This window comes from Dendrobates tinctorius, unplaced genomic scaffold (genome assembly GCF_039654945.1).
Source record: "Dendrobates tinctorius isolate UK_male_01 unplaced genomic scaffold, ASM3965494v1 ptg000162l, whole genome shotgun sequence".
Classification (NCBI taxonomy): Eukaryota; Metazoa; Chordata; class Amphibia; order Anura; family Dendrobatidae; genus Dendrobates; species Dendrobates tinctorius.
This window is the reverse complement of record NW_027361829.1, coordinates 66142550-66167827: the sequence shown is the minus strand read 5'-3', so window position 1 is coordinate 66167827 and position 25278 is coordinate 66142550. Positions and strand designations below refer to the sequence as shown.

The 25278-nt window shown below is 44.5% G+C and overlaps 1 protein-coding gene across 1 annotated transcript in view; it reads right to left on the bottom strand.

Annotated features, from left to right (window-relative positions):
- LOC141052769 (microtubule-associated serine/threonine-protein kinase 3-like) overlaps positions 1–25278 on the bottom strand; it is a 110902-nt gene that overhangs the window by 2646 nt on the left and 82978 nt on the right. Inside the window, exons 3-17 of the mRNA XM_073550073.1 lie at positions 7127–7228; positions 6587–6680; positions 6094–6161; positions 5653–5738; positions 4659–4867; positions 3737–3875; positions 3504–3636; positions 3191–3356; positions 2930–3031; positions 2570–2692; positions 2309–2421; positions 2117–2208; positions 1675–1760; positions 271–351; positions 40–120 (exon numbers count right to left, since the gene is read on the bottom strand). Coding sequence (XP_073406174.1) covers positions 40–120; positions 271–351; positions 1675–1760; positions 2117–2208; positions 2309–2421; positions 2570–2692; positions 2930–3031; positions 3191–3356; positions 3504–3636; positions 3737–3875; positions 4659–4867; positions 5653–5714 — 1387 coding nt within the window. The 5' untranslated portion in view covers positions 5715–5738; positions 6094–6161; positions 6587–6680; positions 7127–7228. The remainder of the gene's footprint in view (positions 1–39; positions 121–270; positions 352–1674; positions 1761–2116; positions 2209–2308; positions 2422–2569; positions 2693–2929; positions 3032–3190; positions 3357–3503; positions 3637–3736; positions 3876–4658; positions 4868–5652; positions 5739–6093; positions 6162–6586; positions 6681–7126; positions 7229–25278) is intronic.

Here is a 25278-nt window from a genome sequence, read left to right as displayed (position 1 = left end):
GCCGACATCAGACAACATAAACCTTATTGTCACACTTACCTCTGCTAGATTCTGTCTCTGCTACAATTTCTGGGTCTTGCTCTTCTCCCAGTTTTAATGCAGATGTAATTTTCATCTCAACTGGAAATTCATATAAAAAAAAGAAAAACAAGTCAATGATCATTGTCAGTCATAGATGAGACAATCCACCACTGACATATAACATCTCCTCTTCATGAATTATTCTCAGTCGCCGACATCACACAACATAGACCTTATTGTTACACTTACCTCTGCTAGGCTCTGTCTCTGCTACTATTTCTGGGTTTTTCTCTTCTCCCAGGTTTAATGCAGATTTATTTTTGTTCTCAACTGGAAAATCATATAAAAAAGTAAGAAAAACAAGTCAATGATAAACTCCTATAAGATTAGATTCATATCAAGTCATAAGATTAGAGTCATATCTTTATAGTTGCTGATGCCAGATTGCTATGAGCGCAACCCTGTGGTCGGCGTTCATAGCACACCTGTAATTCTGCTACATAGAGATGATCTATGCATCTCCTCTATGTAGCAGAGGCAATCGAGTTATGGCAGTTTCTAGCCTCCTATGGAGGCTATTGATGCATGCCAAAATTAAAAAAAAATGTTTTTAAAAATATAAAAAAATTAAAAAAGCAAGAGTTTAAATCACCCCTCTTTTGCCTCATCCAAAATTAAACAATAAAAAATAATAAATCTTACACATATTTGATATTACCATGTTCAGAATCACCCGATCTATCAATAAAAAAAGGATTAACCCGATCGCTAAATGACTGAGCGAGAAAGCAAATCGAAACGCCAGAATTGTGTTTTTTTGGTCGCCGCGACATTGCATTAAAATGCAATAACTGGCGATCAAAAGAACGTATCTGCACAAAAGTGTTATCATTAAAAACGTCAGCTCGGCGTGCAAAAAATAAGCCCTCAACCAACCAGAGATCATGAAAAATGGAGATGCTACGAGTCACAGAAAAGGGTGCAATTTTTTTTGCAAAGTTTGGAATTTTTCTTCACCACTTAGATAAAAAATAACCTAGACATATTTGGTGTCTACAAACTTGTAATGACTTGGAGAATCAAAATCGCAGGTCAGTTTTAGCATTTAGTGAACCTAGCAATAAAGTCAATCAAAAATTAAGTGCGGGATTGCACTTTTTTTGCAATTTTACTGCACTTGGAATTTTTTTCCCATTTTTTGTTACACGACTTCATAAAGCCAATGGTATTGTTCAAAAGTACAACTCGTCCCACAAAAAATAAGCCCTCACACAGCCATATTGACCTTAAAATAAAAAAGTTATGGCTCTGGAAAGAAGGGGAGTGAAAAACGAAAACGCAAAACCGAAAACAGCTTTGGGGATTAAGGGGTTAAAACATCTGTGGCACATTAAGGGTATATATAGGGTTAGTTTGGGGCCTGATCGAGCCATGGGCAGATTATTCATGATCAGTATCAGGCACCAGACTGTATGGCCCCTTATACCTTTAATGCACAGCACAAAAGAGTGAGAATTTTATACATTAACGTGTTGGATTGTTGTTTATTTTAAAGGCACAAAAAAGCAGTGATTTTCTGAGCCCTCATGTAACATTTACAGTACACCTTTTGATCAGTGACGACAACAAGATGTCCTATAGACCTGCACATACCTGACAATACGGGAGAGGGTGACTTGTTTTCAGTAGTGAAACACTGATTATCACCATCATTTCTAGTAGGAGAAGATTCTTTCTGCCTGTTTGGTAGAAGAAAAATAAACAAATTACAAGTGAAAGCAATTAAAAATAAAAAGACTCGTTTTTTTATGGGCAATTAGGACCCTTGGACAAAATGAAGGGTATACCTTGCACAGGACTTCCTTCTGTCAGCAAGAGAGAAGAATAACTAGTAATAAAGGGCTTTAATGAAATGGAAATGAAAGGCTGGTCACAATGATCAGCTGTTATCTCCAGCGTTATGACAAGACAGGCATTACAGTGATGATCAATCATGGGGCGGTAGGTTCTGGATTTAGTATTGTGTCATATGCGTCTTGTATTTGGTATTCTGAAGATATGTCAGTACTATACCCCATAATAATAATCTACTCACACATCTGAGTGTTTTGTGCTGGTCTCTAGAGAACAATCTGGAGATGGCTCATTATCTTCATTGCTCATCATCCTGGTATTGGTTGCATATAGCTAAAATACACAGAGTAAAATTAAATATAAATATATATACATATAATATTTTCATACTATTTTAGTTATAGTTTTGTGTATTTACAGATCACATACTTACCTTAGAAAGTCTTTGAGAAGATGACACATAGTTTAGGCTTTCTGGCCAATCACTGACCTCCTCATTTGTGTCACACTCATCTGAATCCATATGTTTGGGTCTCTGAATGCCAGCTACAAAATACAAGTATTATCAGAGATTATTAATATAATCACAGACAGTCACCATGTTATTACTAATAATGATGGAAACATATTGTCACATAAAATAAAAGACAAGACAAACGGCAGCTTTAACCAGATGACGTCTCATTCTACTTACTGGGAAAGTAGTGGGTGTCCTCCTCTGACCTAAGAATTGGCCTAAACTCTGGCTCCTGATTTTCAAGATTCTCAAAATCTAACTTACTCAGGAATGGATGACTCTTGATTTCATTTGCTCCTCCTGGAAACGGAAGACAAGAAAAAAGTGATACAGACAATGTTAGGAAGACTGTACATTTTATGGTAATCTAAACTGAAGACAGAGCAGAGCCAAAATATACTGTAAGTCATGGCATGAAGAATGGGAAATAGACAAGGAGGTAACGCAGAGACCTCAGTGCTGATCCTCATGGAAATGATCTATTTGTCAGGTCACAGAGGAGTTAAAAGTCATTATTAATACTACTATATACATTACCTGTCCCGAGTCTATGTGTTGGATCTTTTCTGAGCAGCTGAGTAATGAAGTTTTGAGCATCAGGATGAACAGCAAGATTTTTAAATTTCAAAGTGATGTCTTCTGTTATATAAAAAGTAAATGTTACCGAAAAGAATGTCTCTACATTTACTATCATTTAAAAAAACTATCAAAAACAACAAGTAACTAAACCAAAGTATGAACCTAACAACTGAACCAAATTACTATGGCATCACACAGCATTCAGATTATTTTACTTACCCTTTTTAATTCTGCGCAAAATCTCTTTTTGGCAGCTTCCGTTAAATGGCAAATAGCCGGTAAGAAATTCAAATGTGATGATCCCTATTGACCACCAGTCAATAGGCCTTCCATAGCCCTTCTGTAAGATGACTTCTGGGGCCATATAATGCAAGGTGCCTCTCCTCTGGAAACCAACAGAACAATGAGAAGATGATCAATGAAAATTACTGTGACAAATAATATCAGTGGAAAAGTTTTCTATGTGAGAAAATATGAGAGAAGCAGAAATAGATCAGATCTGTAAAGAATAAGTTTTCAATCTATAGCTAACCTCTTTATCACGGAACTCTCTGGCGATGTCTTTAGTTCGAGCCTTGTAAATGTCTGATGTTGGTCTCATAAGTCCGAGTTTTGAAAGCCCAAAATCTGTGACTTTGATATGTCCAGATGATGATCTTATGAGGCTGTGAAAGAAAAGATATTGTCAGCCCTAAGTAATAACCCATAGACTGTATACCAAACTATAACTGTCTCTCCCTTTATTATACTGCAGCGTTCACTTACTTTCCAGGCTTCAGGTCTCGATGAACCACACCAAAGCTGTGCAGATATTCCACAGCAAGAACCGTTTCTGCAATGTACAAGCGGGTCAAGGCGAGGGGTAAACGACCATATATATCAATGAGAGTCTGACAGTCTCCTCCTAGAGCAGAAAGCAAATATGACAGGTGAGGGTTTGTTACAATGTAAATTACACATGAAGAGTGTGAATGAGAAATAAGCTGAGACATTGGGGCAGGGAGTCAATCATAGAGATACACTGTGTGATGTAGAGCATATACTGTATCCTGCAGAGTAATCCTATACAAAAAGAGAGCTGAGATCTGCCCCTGCTGGTAAACGCTTACATTACACTGTGAATCTCTGACAGCGGCATTTACAGCAGGTGACCTGGAGGTGAGCTGCTCTAAGCACTCATCGCCCCCATTCCATGTCAGTGGTTTGCTATGGCTGCTGAGTGTCTGCGGAAGACTACTATCCTTGCCATTATGGTACTTCTGTGAAGCTCAGTGTGTCACTTGGCTTCATAGGGGACCAAGATTTTCACCATATTCTGCAATGCCCATATTGCAGTACATAGTAATTACGATTATATAATCGCAAGTTCAGGTCCCTTATGGAGACTAAAAAATAAAATAATAATAAAAATATTTGGGGAAAGAAAATAAATATAAAAATCACTTTTTCTCCATTCAAAATAAATAATAAAAAAACAAATAAACTCAGATGGAATTGCAGTGTTTTTGATCGCCCAACATCAGAAAAAAATGCAATAAGAAGCAATGAAAATTATTATCTGTCAGAAAAAGGCAACCTTCCTAAACTGTTCTTATGAGCATGTAGATTAATGACATATAAATACATTGGTACCTTTATATATTTAAGCAGAAATGGGCTTAACATATATGCAATGGATATGTCTTACCTGCTTCAAAGTCCATGACCATACAAAGATGTCGTTTAGTTGGGAAGGAACAAAGCGTGGAGACAACAAAGGGACAATCAGCGAATATTGCGATGTCCCTTTCCAGATAGGCCATTTCAAGATACTTTGGAAGTTCCAGTTTACTCCGGTCTTGTTTCTTCATGGCGAATACCTTGTTTGTGTCTTTATGACGCACTAAGTTGATGGCCCTGTAGAGGAGAAAAATCCATAATTTATACAGAATTCTTACTAACAGTCTGTCTATATGTCAAATGATCCTAATAGTTAATAGTGATTAATAGTGATGAGCGAGTATGCTCGTTACTCGAGATTTCTGAGCATGCTCGGGTGGTCTCCGAATACTTTGGTCGTGCTTGGAAATTTAGTTTGTGTCACCGTAGCTGCATGATTTGTGGCTGCTGGACAGCCTGAATACATGTGAGGAGGATTGTGTGTTTGTTAGGAAATCCCCACATGTATTCAGGCTGTCTAGCAGCCACAAATCATGCAGCTGCGGTGACACAAACTAAATCTCCAAGCACATCCAATACTCGGAGAACACCCGAGCATGCTCGGAAATCTCGAGTAACGAGTATACTCGCTCGTCACTAATAGTTAATACTAGATGTATGGCCGTCACTAGAAATCAATGTTTGGAAATACACAAAATAACTCAGCATAAATGATCACTTATGGGAGGCTTTCATCCATATCACATGATAACTGAGCTGAATCGTGACAAATAGATGTGGACTAGATGACTAGATGTAGATTAGATCTAGTGCACAGTGGTACCGATTACAACAGCTTGACACACAAAAAACAAGTCCTTACAAAGCTCTATGGGATGAGAAAATAAAAATGTTACGGATCTTGGAATACAGTAACATTTAGACGTGGACTCAGATACAGGAATTTCCATAAGGCAGGACATATAGACAGAGGCATCATCATAAGGAGTTTGGGAAAAATGTAGATTATACATAACGCTCACCCAAAAGATCCACTGCCGATCTCTTTGATCTTGGTATAGTCGCTCTTACTTGGTTTTCTCATAGGGGTCAATGATCTGAGTATGGCCTAGAAGAATAAGAAATGACAATAAGATATATAAGTTGCAGGAAGATAAAAGCTGCAGATGCAGGAACTTCTCCACATTCTGTCCCCGCTGATTACCCTGCAGCAGATGTAGAGGACATGATACCAGCAGGACGCTCCCCAGACACTATTATATTATAGGGATATCCTCCATACACATGTATCATTGTATGGAGGGGATGGTAAGGGACATCACACAGAGGAGACAGGAATAATAATAATTGGTCCAATCTACATTAAGAATAGAGTTAACCCATTGTACTCTGGGGTGTAACATGTGATGTGTAATTCATACCCCGTTATCTGATGATATACAGATGTTTTCTCTGATACTTACACTGGCAGATTCGGGGATCTCTGGTGTCTCAGATATTCCACCATCAGCAGTTGCCGGCTCAGTTGTCTCTAATATAATGATAAAATAATGAGACATCATGTATTAGACGATATCAGTACTTAATATATAACACATCGATATAAGGAAGGAAAGACAAGTAAATGGTATAATACTAGTTATATGAATATTCTGCACATACTGTATATACTTATGGCACATCCATAGATAGATATACTCTACCATAAAGGTGTGATTGTTCGGGATCTGACAAGGACTTGGATGGGGACCCTGTGAGGTTCTTTGTGCATTTTGGGGCTGAGAAGATCCCAGAAGAGAGAACCAGAGGGGTTTTCAGATTTGCATGAGACCTCTCCATTACATTCTATAGGAGGTTCAGGAACCATCACCGGCCTCATACAGAGGAGTAAATTTATATATACTCTGGTGTCTCCATAATATTAACATTTGTAGGAATACGAGATGATCAGCTTACCTTCAATCAGATCACTTTTTAGCCCTGGCTCACTGGTATTGGGGTCAGTGATATTTCGGTGTTGCCCCTCTTTGGAGTCACCGGCCGGTGTTTCCTGATGGATGTAATATGTGCAATTAATATAACAATTCACAAATACTAAATTACAGTACACAAAAGACAGGACAGACTAAACCTGGATTTACATAATGGCGGGGAATATACACGGCCGTCCAGTACATCCACATTAATATATAAGGGACTTGTATATACAACAGTTCTCCAATAACATCTATTACCAGAACTGCAGCATTTACAAGAAGGAAGATTGTGAAGATAAAGCGAGACAGATGTGATATGAAAGGTCCGCACCACTGAGAACAGTACAGACTATCACCACAGAGGATGGAGCAGAGACAGGCTGCCATAAAAGATCCTGTATCTGCCTGGAGCGGACAGGGGGCTTCTAACATGAGAAATATGACAATCTGATATATGACTAGTAATCTGGAGAAGATCAGACAAGAAAGACCTGAGATATAGAAGATGATGGATTCTTACCAAATGCTTCAGTGGGCGGGCAATAAACTCTAGTACATACAGGACCTCTTGGGCCAATTGTTTAAAAAAGGCCAAATCTCCATATTGGGATCTTTCTTCAGTCTATAAAAATGGAAATAAGCAAGAAAGAAAAATCATGAGAGAAAGTAGAGAATATAGGACGCTATTTATGTCACCATTTTACTCCTGCAATCTAAAGCTACAATTAATACATATATGGATATTTCTTATAAGCTATAAATTATATTGCTATTGGCCAAAATACATATTTCATGTAAAGAAACTTGCATTTTATAAATATTATTCATTATTGTTTCATGTGCTGTGAATATTATTCATTATTATTGTTTTATGCTTTGCCCAGATTGTCTGTTATCTGTTGTAGTAATGTCCTGATGTTCTTCTGTAAATGCTCAAGATATTCTGAGCTTATACGACCTTGGTCGTATTTGGTCAGGCAGTCACTCACTAGCTTCACAACCAGCCGGTAAGTGAAGCTGAGGACGCCATCGGGTATTGGTAGCACATTGTCAGGGGCATAGGTGGTAAGAATCCCCTGGAGTAGTGCCAACTCCTCAAGTTTATCTGAAGAAATTCCAGACATTTCAAACAAATCCAAGCGCAGTCAGTATATCACCAGCTTCGCAGCCAATCACTGACAACAATGACAGTGATTGGCAGTAAGCACTTGGGTAGGTAGTGGCGGTGCATTATGATGTCATAGTGGAATCTTGTGGTGGAATGTTAGCATGTTATCAGTGATGTCATCATGGAATCAGGGACGGAATCTTAACTCATTTACAACTTTGAAAGTATAGGTACGTCCATGGTCGTGTGCCTGTCTTTTTAGGCAGCGATAGAGCCTGCATCTCTACCCACACATGACAGTTGATGGTGTGATCAGCTGTCATGTCCCGCAAATAGATGCAGATGGATTTTGGCTGTCAACCACTTAAATGCTGCTGTCAATCACTAACAACGGCATTTAAGACATTCGGACCGAAACCGTGTCTCAAGTCTCGCTCATCAGAGCCCTTGTCACATGACTCTGGGGGTTGCGATGGGTTGTCATGACAGCCGGGGGTCTGCAGAAGACCAGTGTGCCTGTCCATTGATCATCTTTTATGAACACCGACCCATGGCCGGCGTTCAGATTTTTTTTCCACCACTTAAGTAAAAAAAAAAGGACCTATACATGTTTGGTATCTGCATTCTTGTACTGTCCTGTAGAATCATATTACCAGGTCAGTTTTAGCATTTAGTGAATATTTAAAATAAAAAAAAAATATATATTGTGGAATTGCACTTTTTTGCAATTTCACCGCATTTGAATTTTTTTCCCCGTTTTCAAGTACAATATATATAATCTATGGTGTCATTAAAAACTACAACTCGGCCTGCAAAAAACAAGCCCTCATAGGCTATATTGATGGTAAAAAATGTTCTGGCTCTGAGAAGAAGGGGAGCAAAAAAACGAAAGCACAAAAACGGAAAATCGCAAGGTGGTGAAGGGGTTAAAGGGGCATCTCACCATAACGGGAAGTTGCCTAGCAACATTCTAGGAACAATTAAGTTGGCAACATTATGGGTTAAGCATCAGAACCAGAATCAGGGAAAGAGGGAAAGCCATGGCTTTGCTGTTCTGATCAGGCTTTTATATCCGTCTTTCCCACCCAAAATTATTTTAACCAGGTTTTGGAAGCTAAATATTCTTTACATGTGTAACCATTTACTTTTTTTTTGCATATTGTGACCAGGGTGGACTGAGAGTAAGATTCAGCCCTGGCATTGTAGAGCACGCAGGCCCACGCTATCACCGCCCCCCTCCCCAACTTGTATTTTATGAATATTATCCATTATTGTTTTATATGCTTTGCCCAGATTGTCTGTTACTTACCTGTTGTACTAATGTCCTGATGTTCATCTGTAAATGCTCAAGATATTCTGAGCTTATACGACCTTGTTGGTATTTGGTCAGGCAGTCGCTCACTAGCTTCATAACCAGCCGGTAAGTGAAGCTGAGGACGCCATCGGGTATTGGTAGCACATTGTCAGGGGCATGGGTGGTAAGAATCCCCTGGAGTAGTGCTAACACTTCACGTTTATGTGAAGAAATGCAAGGCATTTCCAACAAATCCAAGCGCAGTCAGTATATCACCAGCTTCGCAGCCAATCACTGACAATAATGACACCTAGGCAGTAAGCACTTGGTTAAGTAGTGGCGGTGCATTATGATGTCATAATGGAATCTTGTGGTGGAATGTTAACATGTCATCAGTAATGTCATAATGGAGTCCGAGGATGGAATCTTAAAGGGGCATCTCACCATAAAAGGAAGTTGCCTAGCAATAATTAACATGGCAACATCATAGGCTGAGCATCAGTTCCAAACTCAGGCCAGGAGGGAAGAATCATGGGTTTGATCAGTGAAGCAGGCTTTTACATCTGTCTTTCCCCCCATAAAATATGTTAAACAGAGTTTGGACGCTAAATGTTCATCACTTCTGTAAACATTTCCTTTTTCTGGATATTGTGACTTGGGATGGACTGGGACTAAAATACAGCATTCTGCATTTCAAGCCCATGCTGACACCTCCCCTTTCCCTAGATTGAGGTCTCTAATTCTAATTTTATCCTACCTGGAGGAAATCAATAATTTACTATTATTTATATTTATGGTGCTTGAACCTCTAGGTTCAAGCAACATATTGTAATCCGATTTCTTATATTTATAGTGCTTTCAATAAACCACTATATTGTAATCCGAACGCTGCTAACTTATTCTTTTTCTTCTTATTATTATTAAGTTGATTTCCGCAATTAATGCGGCCCGAACCGCTACACGCACAGAATCCGTTGAGGTGTCGTTTTGAAGCCAGCGTCCACGAGAGGTGTGCTAAGTATTTTTCGTGTCGATCGGATTTGTAGTTTTTGCGCAATTTGCGTTTGAAAATTTTTTTCCCCGTCATTGGAATGCATTGTCTCAATGCTTTTCAATGGGAAATGGCAAAACGTGCCCTGAGGCGATTGAAATGGCAGTTAAGCTCATTGATATGCGCAGGCACACCCAGTTACTATGCCAACGCCTACGAACATCACATGACACCTCCAGGACAGAGCTTCTGCCACATAATATCAGCTCTTAAAGCGAAACCCATAGCACTAATGCAAATCTAGCTTCATCACATGACGCATGCCCCTGAGAGAGAATGTCCGCCAAAGTTGATTTAGAAGCCCAGTGAGCCAAACTAGCTCTTAAAGGGCAGACGCGCCAAAGTGATTGTTAAAGGGCCAGCGTACCGAAATGAGTCTTAAAGGGCCGGCACACCAAACCGAAAGCTGAGTGACCCCAGGCTACAAATCGGAGGCTGAGCCAGCCTGGCCTCCAAATCGGAGGCTGATCGACCCCGGCATTCAAATCGGAGGCTGAGCCACCCCGGCCTCCAAATCGGAGGCTGAGCCACCCCGACCTCCAAATCAGAGGCTGAGCCACCCCGGCCTCCAAAAAAGAGGCTGAGCGACCCCAGGCTCCAAATAGGAGGCTGAGCCACCCCGGGCTCCAAATCGGAGGCTGATCCACACCGGCCTCCAAATCAGAGGCTGAGCCACCCCGGCCTCCAAATCGGAGGCTGAGCCACCCCGGCCTCCAAATCGGAGGCTGAGCCACCCCGGCCTCCAAATCAGAGGCTGAGCGACCCCGGCCTCCAAATCGGAGGATGAGCGACCCCGGCCTCCAAATCGGAGGCTGAGCCACCCCGGCCTCCAAATCGGAGGCTAAGCCACCCCGGCCTCCAAATCGAAGGCTGAGCCACCCCGGTCTCCAAATCGGAGGCTAAGCCACCCCGGCCTCCAAATCGAAGGCTGAGCCACCCCGGCCTCCAAGTCGGAGGCTGAGCCACCCCAGCCTCCAAATCGGAGGCTGAGCCACCCCGGCCTCCAAATCAGAGGCTGAGCCACCCCGGCCTCCAAAAAAGAGGCTGAGCGACCCCAGGCTCCAAATAGGAGGCTGAGCCACCCCGGGCTCCAAATCGGAGGCTGATCCACACCGGCCTCCAAATCAGAGGCTGAGCCACCCCGGCCTCCAAATCGGAGGCTGAGCCACCCCGGCCTCCAAATCGGAGGCTGAGCCACCCCGGCCTCCAAATCAGAGGCTGAGCGACCCCGGCCTCCAAATCGGAGGATGAGCGACCCCTGCCTCCAAATCGGAGGCTGAGCCACCCCGGCCTCCAAATCGGAGGCTAAGCCACCCCGGCCTCCAAATCGAAGGCTGAGCCACCCCGGCCTCCAAGTCGGAGGCTGAGCCACCCCAGCCTCCAAATCGGAGGCTGAGCCACCCCGGCCTCCAAATCAGTGGCTGAGCCACCCCGGCCTCCAAATCAGAGGCTCATCGACCCCGGCCTCCAAATCGGAGGCTCAACGACCATGGCCTCCAAATCGGAGGCTCAACGACCCCGGCCTCCAAATCAGAGGCTCATCGACCCCGGCCTCCAAATCGGAAGCTCATCGACCACGGCCTCCAAATCGGAGGCTCTTTTATCTCGGCCTCCAAATCGGAAGCTCATCGACCCCGGCCTCCTAATTGGAGGCTGAGCGACCCCAGCCTCCAAATCTTACACAGAGTGGCCCCACCCACCAAATTGGACCCAGAGAGGCCCTTCCCACCAAACCAGACCCTGAGGGGCCCCACCCACCAAATTGGACCCAGAGGGGCTCCACCCACAAAATCGGACCGAGAGGCCCCAGCCACAAAATCTGACCCTGAGGGGCCCCGCCCATCAAATCAGATGCTGTGGGGCCCCGCCCACTAAATTGGACCCAGAGTGGCCCCGCCCACCAAATCGGACCCTGAGAGGCCCCGCCCACCAAATTGGACCCAGAGAGGTCCAGCCCACCAAATCGGACCCAGAGTGGTCCCACCCACCAAATCGGACCCAGAGGGGCTCCTCCCACAAAATCAGACCCTAAGGGGCCCCACCCACAAAATCAGACCCTGAGGGGCCCCTGCCACAAAATCAGACCCTGAGGGGCCCCACCCACAAAATCGGACCCTGGGGGCCCCGGGCACAAAATCGGACACTGATGGGCACCAGCCACAAAATCGGACCCTGAGGGGCCCCACCAACAAAATCGGACCCTGAGGGACCCCGGCCACAAAATCAGACCCTGAGGTGCCCCAGCCACAACATCGGACCCTGAGGGGCCCCACCCACAAAATCGGACCCTCAGGGATCTTGGCCAGCAAATCAAGCCCTGAGGAGCCCAGGCCACCGAATCGGATCCTGAGGGGCCCCACCCACCAAATCAGACCCTGAGGCCAAAGTGGCCCCTGAGTGGCACCCACAGTTAAAACGGATCCTGAGTTGAAAGTCTTGCAGGGGCAGCAGGCAAGTCTCTCTTAAAGGGGCAGCCCGGGCACCATTTCAAACCACTATCTGTACTTCCTTCAAGAAATACACATCTAATTATTATTATTAAGTTGATTTCCGCAATTAATGCGGCCCGAACCGCTACACGCACAGACGCCGTTGAGGTGTCGTTTCGAAGCCAGCGTCCATGAATGGTGTGCTAAGTATTTTTTGTGTCGATCGGATTTGTAGTTTTTGCGCAATTTGCGTTTGAAAATTTTTTTTCCCGTCATTGGAATGAATTGTCTCAATGCTTTTCAATGGGGAAATTTTGCCACAGAGAAAACATGCCCTGAGGCGATTCAAATGGCAGTTAAGCTCATTGATATGCGCAGGCACACCCAATTACTATGCCAACGCCTATGACCTTTAAATGATGCCCCCAGGACACAGATTCTGCCAGATAATATCAGCTCTTAAAGCGAAACCCACAGCACAAATGCAAATCTAGCTTCATCACATGACGCATGCCCCTGAGAGAGAATGTGCGCCAAAGTGGATATAGAAGCCCAGTGCGTCAAACTGGCTCTTAAAGGGCCGACACGCGAAAGTGATTCTTAAAGGGCCGACGCACCAAAATGAGTCTTAAAGGGCCGGCGCGCCAAATCGAAAGCTGACTGACCCCAGGCTCCAAATCGGAGGCTGATTGACCACGGCCTACAAATCGGAACTAGAGTGGCCTCGCCCACCAAATCGGACTCTGTGGGGCCCCGCCCACCAAATCGGAACCAGAGTGGCCCCGCCCACCAAATCGGACCCAGAGTGGCCCCGCCGCCAAATCGGACCCAGAGTGGCCCCGCCCGCCAAATCGGACCCAGAGTGACCCCGCCCGCCAAATCAGACCCAGAGTGGCTACGCCCACCAAATAGGACTCTGTGGGGCCCCGCCCACCAAATCGGACCCTGACGGGCCCCGTCCACCAAATCGGACCCAGAGGGGGTCCGCCTGCCAAATCAGACCCAGAGGGGCCCCGTCCAACCAATCGGACCCAGAGGGGCCCCGTCCACCGAATCGGACCCTGAGTGGCCCCGCCCACCGAATCGGACCCTGAGGGGCCCCGTCCACCAAATCAGACCCAGAGGGGCCCCGCCCACCAAATCAGACCCTGAGGGGCCCCGCCCACCAAATCGGACCCAGAGTGGACCCACCAACCAAATCTGACTCTGAGGGGCCCCGCCCACCAACTTGGACCCTGAGGGGCCCCGTCCACCAAATCGGACCCAGAGGGGCCCCGTCCACCAAATCGGACCCAGAGGGGCCCCGCCCACCAAATCAGACCCTGAGGGGCTCCGCCCACCAAATCAGACCTTGAGGGGCCCCGCCCACCGAATCGGACCCTGAGGAGCCCTGCCCACCAAATCAGATTGCATCCACCAATTGAAGCCCTGAGGAGCCCAGGCCACCGCATCGGATCCTGAGGGTTCCCACCCACCAAATCAGCCCCTGAGGGGCCCCACCCACCAAATTGGACCTGGAGAGGCCCCACCCACCAACTTGGACCCAGAGGGGCTCCGCCCACAAAATCAGACCCCCCTCTAGTCCTGGTATGCATTACTCCCTCGTCGCTGTCCTGGTATGCATGGCTCCCCCCTCCCGTCATATGCATGCTTCCTATGATAAAAAAACAGAAAATTCCGCCAACGCACACATTTATTGCATTTCATAGTGATCTTAACATAGCACAACCCGTGTGCTGGATCATAGTACTGGACACATCAAAACATGCATAGATGGCAAAAAAGAGATGTACTAGTCCAAAATAATTACAAATAATGTAGAAAATTTTATTGTTTAAAAATTTCACTAACAAAGTGCGCTCAGAAAAAACACAGGGAAGGACATGAGGAAAATTATGGAAATAGTGCACAATATGTAGCTGTAGAAAAGGCGCTACACCCCAATGAAAAACCACATAAAGAAATTACAAAATTACTAAGAAAATATTCCTATACTCTCTCACTCAATACTCTCTCACCCACAAAGCTCTCCACTGTTCTGCACCGCCTTATATCTCCTCTTTTATCTCTGTCTATCGCCCTACACGTGCCCTCCGTTCTACAAATGACCTAAGACTAACATCCCCCGTAATCCGAACCTCGCACCTCCGTCTCCAAGACTTCTCTCGTGCTGCTCCAGCTCTCTGGAATGCACTTCCCCAGACGATCAGACTGATACCTAGCCCTGACCTATTCAAGCGCGCTTTGAAAACCCATCTCTTCAAAGAAGCCTATCACATCAACTACTCAGCAAGCAAACTTTGCCCTGTTCCCTCCTTCCAAATATTATTCTGAATCTGCACCCTACTATTCATCTGTCTCCACACCCTTCATGCACATGATAACTGCACTTGATACTTGTCTATTGCACTTAAACACACGGGCTGATGACCGGATCATGCAGCTTTATATGAAAATCCCTATTATAATTGCCAGACCTGAATTAACAAGCATTTCTCACCTACTGTGTCCCCCCATTTCCTTGTAGATTGTAAGCTTGCGAGCAGGGACCTCACTCCTAATGTCATTATTTGAATTGTCTTAACTTGTATTGAATTTATTGTCTGTACATGTCCCCGCTTAATTGTAAAGTGCTGCGGAATATGTTGGCGCTATATAAATAAAAATTATTATTATTATTATTCCTAATGGGGAAGAGCCAGATATTATAAATAGAGATATATAGGACAAATGTCTATATCACATGTTCTAATGATGGTAGGTCAGCAAATAAAAAGTTATACCGAGAATGGCAATATTACCTACATGCAGAAAGAGGCTCAGCTTTCAGTGGTGATCCAGGGGGTGTGCGCGCTCGCCCCAACGCACGTTTCTGCCTTTGCCTTCGTCAGTGGGCACAATAGCATCTGCCATGGCTGAAGACCGAGACCCGACCCCCCCCACACCGACTGGCGGCGGCGATAAGCCCCTGCCACTGATGGACAGTGGCTATATGCCGCCGCCGTTGCCATCAGCTCGCCGTTACCATCAGCTCCCCTCCCCCTTCCCTCCGTTTCTGTGATCACTGTGATAAACTCTCACAGTGATCAAAATAAAAAAGTAAGTACACCCCCATTTATCACCCCCATTTATCACCCCCATAGGCAGGCATAAATAATAAAATAAAAAAAATATAGGGTTAGGGTTAGAAATAGGGTTAGGGTTGGAATTAGGGTTAGGGTTGGAATTAGGGTTAGGGTTGGAATTAGGGTTAGGGTTGGAATTAGGATTAGCATTGTAATTAGGGTTAAGATTAGGGTTAGGTGTGGGTTGGGGTTAGGGTTAGGCTTGTGGTTAGGGTTCGAGTTGGGATTAGGGTTTGGGGTGTGTTGGGGCTAGAGTTGGAGTTAGAATTGAGGGGTTTCCACTGTTTAGGCACATCACGACGTCTCCAAACGCGACATGGCGCCACCATTTATTCCATCCAATTTTGCGTTAAAAAATTCAAACAGTGCTCCCTCCATTCCGAGCCCCGATGTGAGCTCAAACAGTGGTTTACCCCCACATATGGGATATCAGCGTACTCAGGAAAAATTGCATAACAACTTTGGCTGTCTAATTTCTCCTGTTACCCTTGGGAAAATAAAAAATTGGGGGCTAAAATAAATATTTTTGTGGAAAAAAAATGATTTTTTATTTTCACGGCTCTGCATTATATACTTCTGTGAAGCACTTGGGGGTTCAAAGTGCTCACCACACATCTAGATAAGTTCCTTGGGGGGTCTAGTTTCCAAAATGGGGTCACTTGTGGGGGGTTTCCACTTTTTAGGCACATCAGAGGCTCTGTAAACGTAACATGACACCCGCAGACCATTCCATCAAGTCGGTATTTCAAAACGTCACTACTTCCCTTCCGAGCCCCGACTTGTGCCCAAACAGTGGTCCCCCCCACACATGGGGTACCAGCGTACTCAGGACAAACTGGACAAAAACATTTGGGGTCCAATTTATCCTGTTACCCTTGTGAAAATAAAAAATTGTGGGCTAAATCATTTTTTGAGGAAAAATTTTTTAAAAAAAAATTCTTACAGCTCGGCGTTATACACTTCTGTGAAGCACCTGGGGGGTTCAAGTGCTCACTATGCATCTAGATAAGTTCCTTAGGGGGTCTAGTTTCCAAAATGGGGTCATTTGTGGGGGAGCGCCAAAGTTTAGGCACACAGGGGCTCTGCAAACACAACATGGTGTCCGCTAACGATTGGAGATAATTTTCCATTCAAAAAGTCAAATGGCGCTCCTTCCCTTCTGAGCCCTGCAGTGCGCCCAAACAATGGTTCCCCCCACATATGGGGTATTGGTGTACTCAGGACAAACTGGACAACAACTTTAGGGGTCCAGTTTATCCTGTTACCCTTGGGAAAATAAAAAACAGCGGGCTAAAAAAATCATTTTTGAGGGAAAAAAAATGATTTTTTATTTTCATGGCTCTGCATTTATAAACTTCTGTGAAGCACTTGGGGGTTCAAAGTGCTCACTACACATCTAGATAAGCTCCTTGGGGGATCTAGTTTCCAAAATGGGGTCACTTGTGGGTGCTTTCTACTGTTTAGGCACATCAGGGGCTCTGCAAATGCAACATGATGCCCGCAGAACATTCCATCAAAGCCTGCATTCCAAAATGGCACTCCTTCCCTTCTTAGCTCTCCCATGCGCCCAAACAGTAGTTCCCCCCACATATGAGGTATCAGTGTACTCAGGACAAATTGCACAACAACTTTTGTGGTCCAATTTCTCCTGTTAGCCTTGTGAAAATAAAAAATAGCGGGCTAAAAAAATCATTTTTGAGGAAAAAAAGATTTTTTTATTTTCACTGCTCTGCGTTATACACTTCTGTGAAGCACATGGGGGTTCAAAGTGCTCACTATGCATCTAGATAAGTTCCTTATGGGGTTTAGTTTCCAAAATGGGGTCACTTGTGGTGGAGCTCCAATGTTTATGTACACAGGGGCTCTCCAAACGCGACATGGTGTCCGCTAACGATTGGAGCTAATTTTCCATTCAAAAAGTCAAATGGTGCTCCTTCCCTTCTGGGCCCTGCCGTGTGCCCTAACAGTGGTTTGTGACCACATATGAAGTATCGGTGTACTCAGGAGAAATTGCCCAACAAATTTTAGGATCCATTTTATCCTGTTGCCACTCACGTCCCTCCCTCTTTCACTCCACATACGACCCTTTCTCTCACTCCATCTCTCACACTCACACAGTCATCGCCGCTGCTCCACGATCCCCGACATCTTCTTCCGCCGGCGCCATCTTGGATACCGTTGTAGTCCATGCCGGCGACATGTTCTTGCAGTGACGCCATCTTGGATTGGCGAAATCCCGCGATACTCAAGATGGCGTCGCCGCAAGAACATGTCACATGCGTGGACGATGTCGGAATCCACGATGGCGTCGGCGAAATCTCGCGAGATTTCGCTGATGCCAACTTGGATCCCGCAGAATGTCGTCATTTACCTCACGTTGACTTGCTGTGCGGACGTGTTGCCTTGCTCCTCTGCCTGTTCACTGCCGGTGTCTAATTGCAGGGCCAATTTGCCTTGACCACTTCATAACTACTGCTGCTTTGCTCCTCTGCCTGTTCACTGCCGGTGTCTAATTACAGGGCCAGTTTGCCTCTACCACTTCATAACTACTGCTGGGCAATTACAGGGCCAATTTGCCGCTACCACTTCATAACTACTGCTGGGCAATTACAGGGCCAATTTGCCGCTACCACTTCATAACTACTGCTGGGCAATTACAGGGCCAATTTGCCGCTATCACTTCATAACTACTGCTGGGCAATTACAGGGCCAATTTGCCGCTACCACTTCATAACTACTGCTGGGCAATTACAGGGCCAATTTGCCGCTACCACTTCATAACTACTGCTGGGCAATTACAGGGCCAATTTGCCGCTATCACTTCATAACTACTGCTGGGCAATTACAGGGCCAATTTGCCGCTATCACTTCATAACTACTGCTGGGCAATTATAGGGCCAATTTGCCGCTACCACTTCATAACTACTGCTGGGCAATTACAGGGCCAATTTGCCGCTACCACTTCATAACTACTGCTGGGCAATTACAGGGCCAATTTGCCGCTACCACTTCATAACTACTGCTGGGCAATTACAGGGCCAATTTGCCTCTACCACTTCATAACTACTGCTGGGCAATTACAGGGCCAATTTGCCGCTACCACTTCATAACTACTGCTGGGCAATTACAGGGCCAATTTGCCATTACCACTTCATAACTACTGCTGGGCAATTACAGGGCCAATTTGCCGTTACCACTTCATAACTACTGCTGGGCAATTACAGGGCCAATTTGCCATTACCACTTCATAACTACTGCTGGGCAATTACAGGGCCAATTTGCCATTACCACTTCATAACTACTGCTGGGCAATTACAGGGCCAATTTGCCGTTACCACTTCATAACTACTGTTGGGCAATTACAGGGCCAATTTGCCGCTACCACTTCATAACTACTGCTGGGCAGTTACAGGGCCAATTAGTATCTGTTAACACTAAGCTACTCCAGGACGCCTTCTTCACTGCCAGATAACTGCCAAATAGACTCCTTTACCTGTGCCAACATGAGTCATCAGCTTTAGCACTATGACAAAAACAACGCCGTGCTAATGAGACTCCTGAGGAAAAACACCATCGCCTTGACAAGATTAAGGCTTATAAATGCCGTCGCCTCACACACGAATCCCCTAACTCTAAATCCATTAGATTGGCTGAAGAAGCATTTGCACTCCATCTCCGTCAACAACAGACGGTTTCTTCCTCATCATTATTATTAGACTCACAACAGAATGCTTCCACATCAGCATGTGGAACAAGTTACTACCACACTTCATCCTATATGCCGTTCACTGACATAACTAATCAGCAATCTGTTTCTGCCCTATCAATACCACCATTAGTCAATACCGATGCACAGTATGGCAATGCCAGTGAAAGGAAAGCCGCTTTAGCACTACGTCAAAAAGAGACTCCTGAGGAAAAACAGCATCGCCTTGACAAGATTAAGGCTTATAAACGCCGTTCCCTCACACACAAATCCCCTAACTCTAAATCCATTAGATTGGCTGAAGAAGCCTTTGCACACCATCACTGCCGACAATAGACGGCTTCTTCCTCATCATAATTAGTAGACTCACAACAGGATGCTTCCACATCAGCATGTGGAACAAGTTACTACCACACTTCATCCTATATGCCGTTCACTGACATAACTAATCAGCAATCTGTTTCTGCCCTATCAATACCACCATTAGTCAATACCGACGCACCGTTTCTTCACATACAAGCTGCACAAGTTAGCCCGCAGAAAGTGCAACCAAGACAAATATATGTTGGTCTCAAAACTAGGCGCACCCCCTCGGTTGGACATGCACTTCTACTACAACCTCACATTTTCACTAATGATGAAAATAGTATTACTTATCACAGCTGTGGTGACATGACCCATGTATGTGAGCATTGCCAAGCTTTGCATTTTGCAGCAGAGATACCTTCTGATAACAACTTTATGCTCTGCTGTCAGAAGGGTAAAGTCCATGTACCTATACTACAATATCCTGATGTCTTTACACGTTTGCTGAAAGGGCAAAGTGAATTTAGCAAAAATGTCATGGATAATATTCGAAGTATTAACAGTTCCTTTGCTTTTGCCTCCATGGGTGCAAATATTTCACCACCTCCTGGATATGGCCCATACTGTTTCCGCATACATGGGCAGATCTATCATAGAACTGGAACACTACATCCCTCAGATGACCAACAACGCGCATTTGCCCAACTTTGCATTCTCGATACCGCTACTGCAAACGAACAACGCTTACGATGTAAAGGAAATCAAAAATGTCATCCTACATTGATGAACATTATTGCCCTTCAAATCCAAACTATTAATCCTTTTGTGGCAGCTTATCAAATGTTACGTGATGTGGAAGAGCAAGAAAAAATTAACTCTCTACAAAACGGAACTGTCATGCCAAACATCACTATGGCTATTAAACAAGATCGTACTCAAGACCCTCGACGCTACAATAATCCCACTGTCAGTGAAGTAGCAGTCGTGTTTCAAAATGACAATGGTGAGCCACCTTTCAATAGAGACATATTAATTCATTTAAAACCTGATCCCCACAACCCTTTAGCTCCAAAAACACAACAAATTAGCATTCTCCATAGCAATTTGGATGCCCTCCTCTATCCAATATTTTTCCCTTATGGAGACCAAGGATGGCATGATGGACTCAAACAACAAGGCAAAAGTTCGAGGAGGATCACACAACTCCAAAACTATTGCTACATGTTATCTGTCAGAAATTACTTTAATCCACTCCTCAATGGTGGTAAGCTAACACAGCAATATTTAGAATAAATAGGTAGAAGACATAATAATGTGGAGGCCGGATAATCAATGATTAAACGGCCATGAAAAAATGATCAATAATATATATTGTATATCATGATCCACATATTAAGACTAACCAATATAAGGAACACTGCACATTTAATAGAAACTACCCAAAAAGGAAAAAGCAGTCAAAATTCCATAAAATACAAGTTTTATTAGATGATATTTAAAAAATTGTTATAAGGACATACAGTGCATGGTTGGGGAGAGACAGAAAATATAACGACATCATGGTCAAAAGGACCAGCCAAACTGCGAGCATAGCACCAGGAAATAAAAATGTGTAGGATGTAAGCAGATTTCCGATAATCGGTCAGGGAAAGAGTGGCAACCATTGTTATGGCAAGGAGTGTACAGAGACATCACCATGTAGCCAAAGGCTACTGCCCTTTCAAATAAAAGAATTCCCTGCCCGTAGAGTGCACACAACATACATAACCGATGCTATGTAAAGCATCAGAGATAGAAGCAAATAGCTATATTCCTATACCTGGAAGCAGTGGTGGCAGTGAGGTCGATCCAGTCCCCGACGCGCGTTTCGGAGCCAGAGGACTCCTTCCTCAGGAGGCCCCTGAGGAAGGGGTCCTCTGGCTCCGAAACGCGCGTCGGGGACTGGATCGACCTCACTGCCACCACTGCTTCCAGGTATAGGAATATAGCTATTTGCTTCTATCTCTGATGCTTTACATAGCATCGGTTATGTATGTTGTGTGCACTCTACGGGCAGGGAATTCTTTTATTTGAAAGGGCAGTAGCCTTTGGCTACATGGTGATGTCTCTGTACACTCCTTGCCATAACAATGGTTGCCACTCTTTCCCTGACCGATTATCGGTAATCTGCTTACATCCTACACATTTTTATTTCCTGGTGCTATGCTCGCAGTTTGGCTGGTCCTTTTGACCATGATGTCGTTATATTTTCTTTCTCTCCCCAACCATGCACTGTATGTCCTTATAATAATTTTTTAAATATCATCTAATAAAACTTGTATTTTATGGAATTTTGACTGCTTTTTCCTTTTTGGGTAGTTTCCACAGCAATATTTAGTAGATGCTTATGTCAAAATCGAAGCTAATCGCCTACATTACATCCACAACCACCAAAAAGATTTAAAAGTGGAGGATTACTGCCTCCTTCAAGAACATCTACTCAAAAAATCGGTTCAAAAGGGCATCCTTATTGGAAAAACCGTCATTGTACCATCTTCTTTTGAAGGCAGTCCAAGAAACATGAAAATAGGGGGGGAAGCCAGCACTGCTTGAGGTTAGAACGCATAAATTGGAGTGCATATGCACATAATATCTAGCTGTATTCAAAAATGAGATATTTAGCAAAAAAATTGATCAATTCAATTGAGCCACCCCGCCGCGCCAAGGCAATCTCATGTGGGGGGTCCTACTCTACATTTTTAATAAATGCTGTACCATTACGGCCTCGTAAATACATTTAGAGCATGACCACATCAAGTGCAATCTGTACCTGGACATTACTGGATCGCTCCCATGAAGCCAGATGAAGCAAGTGCAGATGAAGGCCAACCAGTTCTGAACATAGACATATCAGGATTGGCCTCCACACATTGCCCGACCAGCAAACATAGATGAAGGGCGATGTTGGCCCAGACGCAGGTGCACAATTAAATAAAGCTTGGGGCAGGGCGGGGCTGCCGTGTGTGCACAGCAGCCTAATCCATCACAATGAACACAGAAAAATTATAGCGGACATAACCAAGCGTGCACGGCAATAGTGGTGGTGAGCCACAAACAAACAACAAGAAAATAGGGGGGGAAGCCAGCACTGCTTGAGGTTAGAACGCATAAATTGGAGTGCATATGCACATAATATCTAACTGTATTCAAAAATGAGATATTTAGCAAAAAAATTGATCAATTCAATTGAGCCACCCCGCCGCGCCAAGGCAATCTCATGTGGGGGGTCCTACTCTACATTTTTAATAAATGCTGTGCCATTCCGGCCTCCTAAATACATTTAGAGCATGACCACATCAAGTGCAATCTGTACCTGGACATTACTGGATCGCTCCCATGAAGCCAGATGAAGCAAGTGCAGATGAAGGCCAACCAGGTCTGAACATAGACATATCAGGATTGGCCTCCACACATTGCCCGACCAGCAAACATAGATGAAGGGCGATGTTGGCCCAGACACAGGTGCACAATTAAATAAAGCTTGGGGCAGGGCGGGGCTGCCGTGTGTGTGCACAGCAGCCTAATCCATCACAATGAACACAGAAAAATTATAGCGGCATAACCAAGCGTGCACGGCAATAGTGGTGGTGAGCCACAAACCAACAACAAGAAAATAGGGGGGGAAGCCAGCACTGCTTGAGGTTAGAACGCATAAATTGGAGTGCATATGCACATAATATCTAGCTGTATTCAAAAATGAGATATTTAGCAAAAAATTTGATCAATTCAATTGAGCCACCCCGCCGCGCCAAGGCAATCTCATGTGGGGGGTCCTACTCTACATTTTTAATAAATGCTGTACCATTACGGCCTCGTAAATACATTTAGAGCATGACCACATCAAGTGCAATCTGTACCTGGACATTACTGGATCGCTCCCATGAAGCCAGATGAAGCAAGTGCAGATGAAGGCCAACCAGGTCTGAACATAGACATATCAGGATTGGCCTCCACACATTGCCCGACCAGCAAACATAGATGAAGGGCGATGTTGGCCCAGACACAGGTGCACAATTAAATAAAGCTTGGGGCAGGGCGGGGCTGCCGTGTGTGTGCACAGCAGCCTAATCCATCACAATGAACACAGAAAAATTATAGCGGACATAACCAAGCGTGCACGGCAATAGTGGTGGTGAGCCACAAACAAACAACAAGAAAATAGGGGGGGAAGCCAGCACTGCTTGAGGTTAGAACGCATAAATTGGAGTGCATATGCACATAATATCTAGCTGTATTCAAAAATGAGATATTTAGCAAAAAAATTGATCAATTCAATTGAGCCACCCCGCCGCGCCAAGGCAATCTCATGTGGGGGGTCCTACTCTACATTTTTAATAAATGCTGTGCCATTCCGGCCTCCTAAATACATTTAGAGCATGACCACATCAAGTGCAATCTGTACCTGGACATTACTGGATCGCTCCCATGAAGCCAGATGAAGCAAGTGCAGATGAAGGCCAACCAGGTCTGAACATAGAAATATCAGGATTGGCCTCCACACATTGCCCGACCAGCAAACATAGATGAAGGGCGATGTTGGCCCAGACACAGGTGCACAATTAAATAAAGCTTGGGGCAGGGCGGGGCTGCCGTGTGTGTGCACAGCAACCTAATCCATCACAATGAACACAGAAAAATTATAGCGGACATAACCAAGCGTGCACGGCAATAGTGGTGGTGAGCCACAAACCAACAACAAGAAAATAGGGGGGGAAGCCAGCACTGCTTGAGGTTAGAAGGCATAAATTGGAGTGCATATGCACATAATATCTAGCTGTATTCAAAAATGAGATATTTAGCAAAAAAATTGATCAAAAATTGCACGCTTGGTTATGTCCGCTTTAATTTTTCTGTGTTCATTGTGATGGATTAGGCTGCTGTGCACACACACGGCAGCCCCGCCCTGCCCCAAGCTTTATTTAATTGTGCACCTGTGTCTGGGCCAACATCGCCCTTCATCTATGTTTGCTGGTCGGGCAATGTGTGGAGGCCAATCCTGATATGTCTATGTTCAGACCTGGTTTGGCCTTCATCTGCACTTGCTTCATCTGGCTTCATGGGAGCGATCCAGTAATGTCCAGGTACAGATTGCACTTGATGTGGTCATGCTCTAAATGTATTTAGGAGGCTGTAATGGCACAGCATTTATTAAAAATGTAGAGTAGGACCCCCCACATGAGATTGCCTTGGCGCGGCGGGGTGGCTCAATTGAATTGATCAATTTTTTTGCTAAATATCTCATTTTTGAATACAGCTAGATATTATGTGCATATGCACTCCAATTTATGCGTTCTAACCTCAAGCAGTGCTGGCTTCCCCCCCTATTTTCTAGTCCAAGAAACATGCAGCAGCGCTACCAGGATGCTATGGCTATTGTTACGAAGTATGGTCGACCAGATCTATTTATCACCATGACATGTAATCCTATGTGGAGTGAGATTACTACACATTTAGAACCGTGGCAGCGTGTTGAACACAGACCAGACTTGGTTGCACGCGTCTTTAAAATTAAACTGGAATCCCTCTTAAAAGACATTAGCAGTGGATTATTTGGAAACTTCACTGCAATGGTCCATGTCATTGAATTTCAGAAGCGTGGTCTCCCACACGCTCA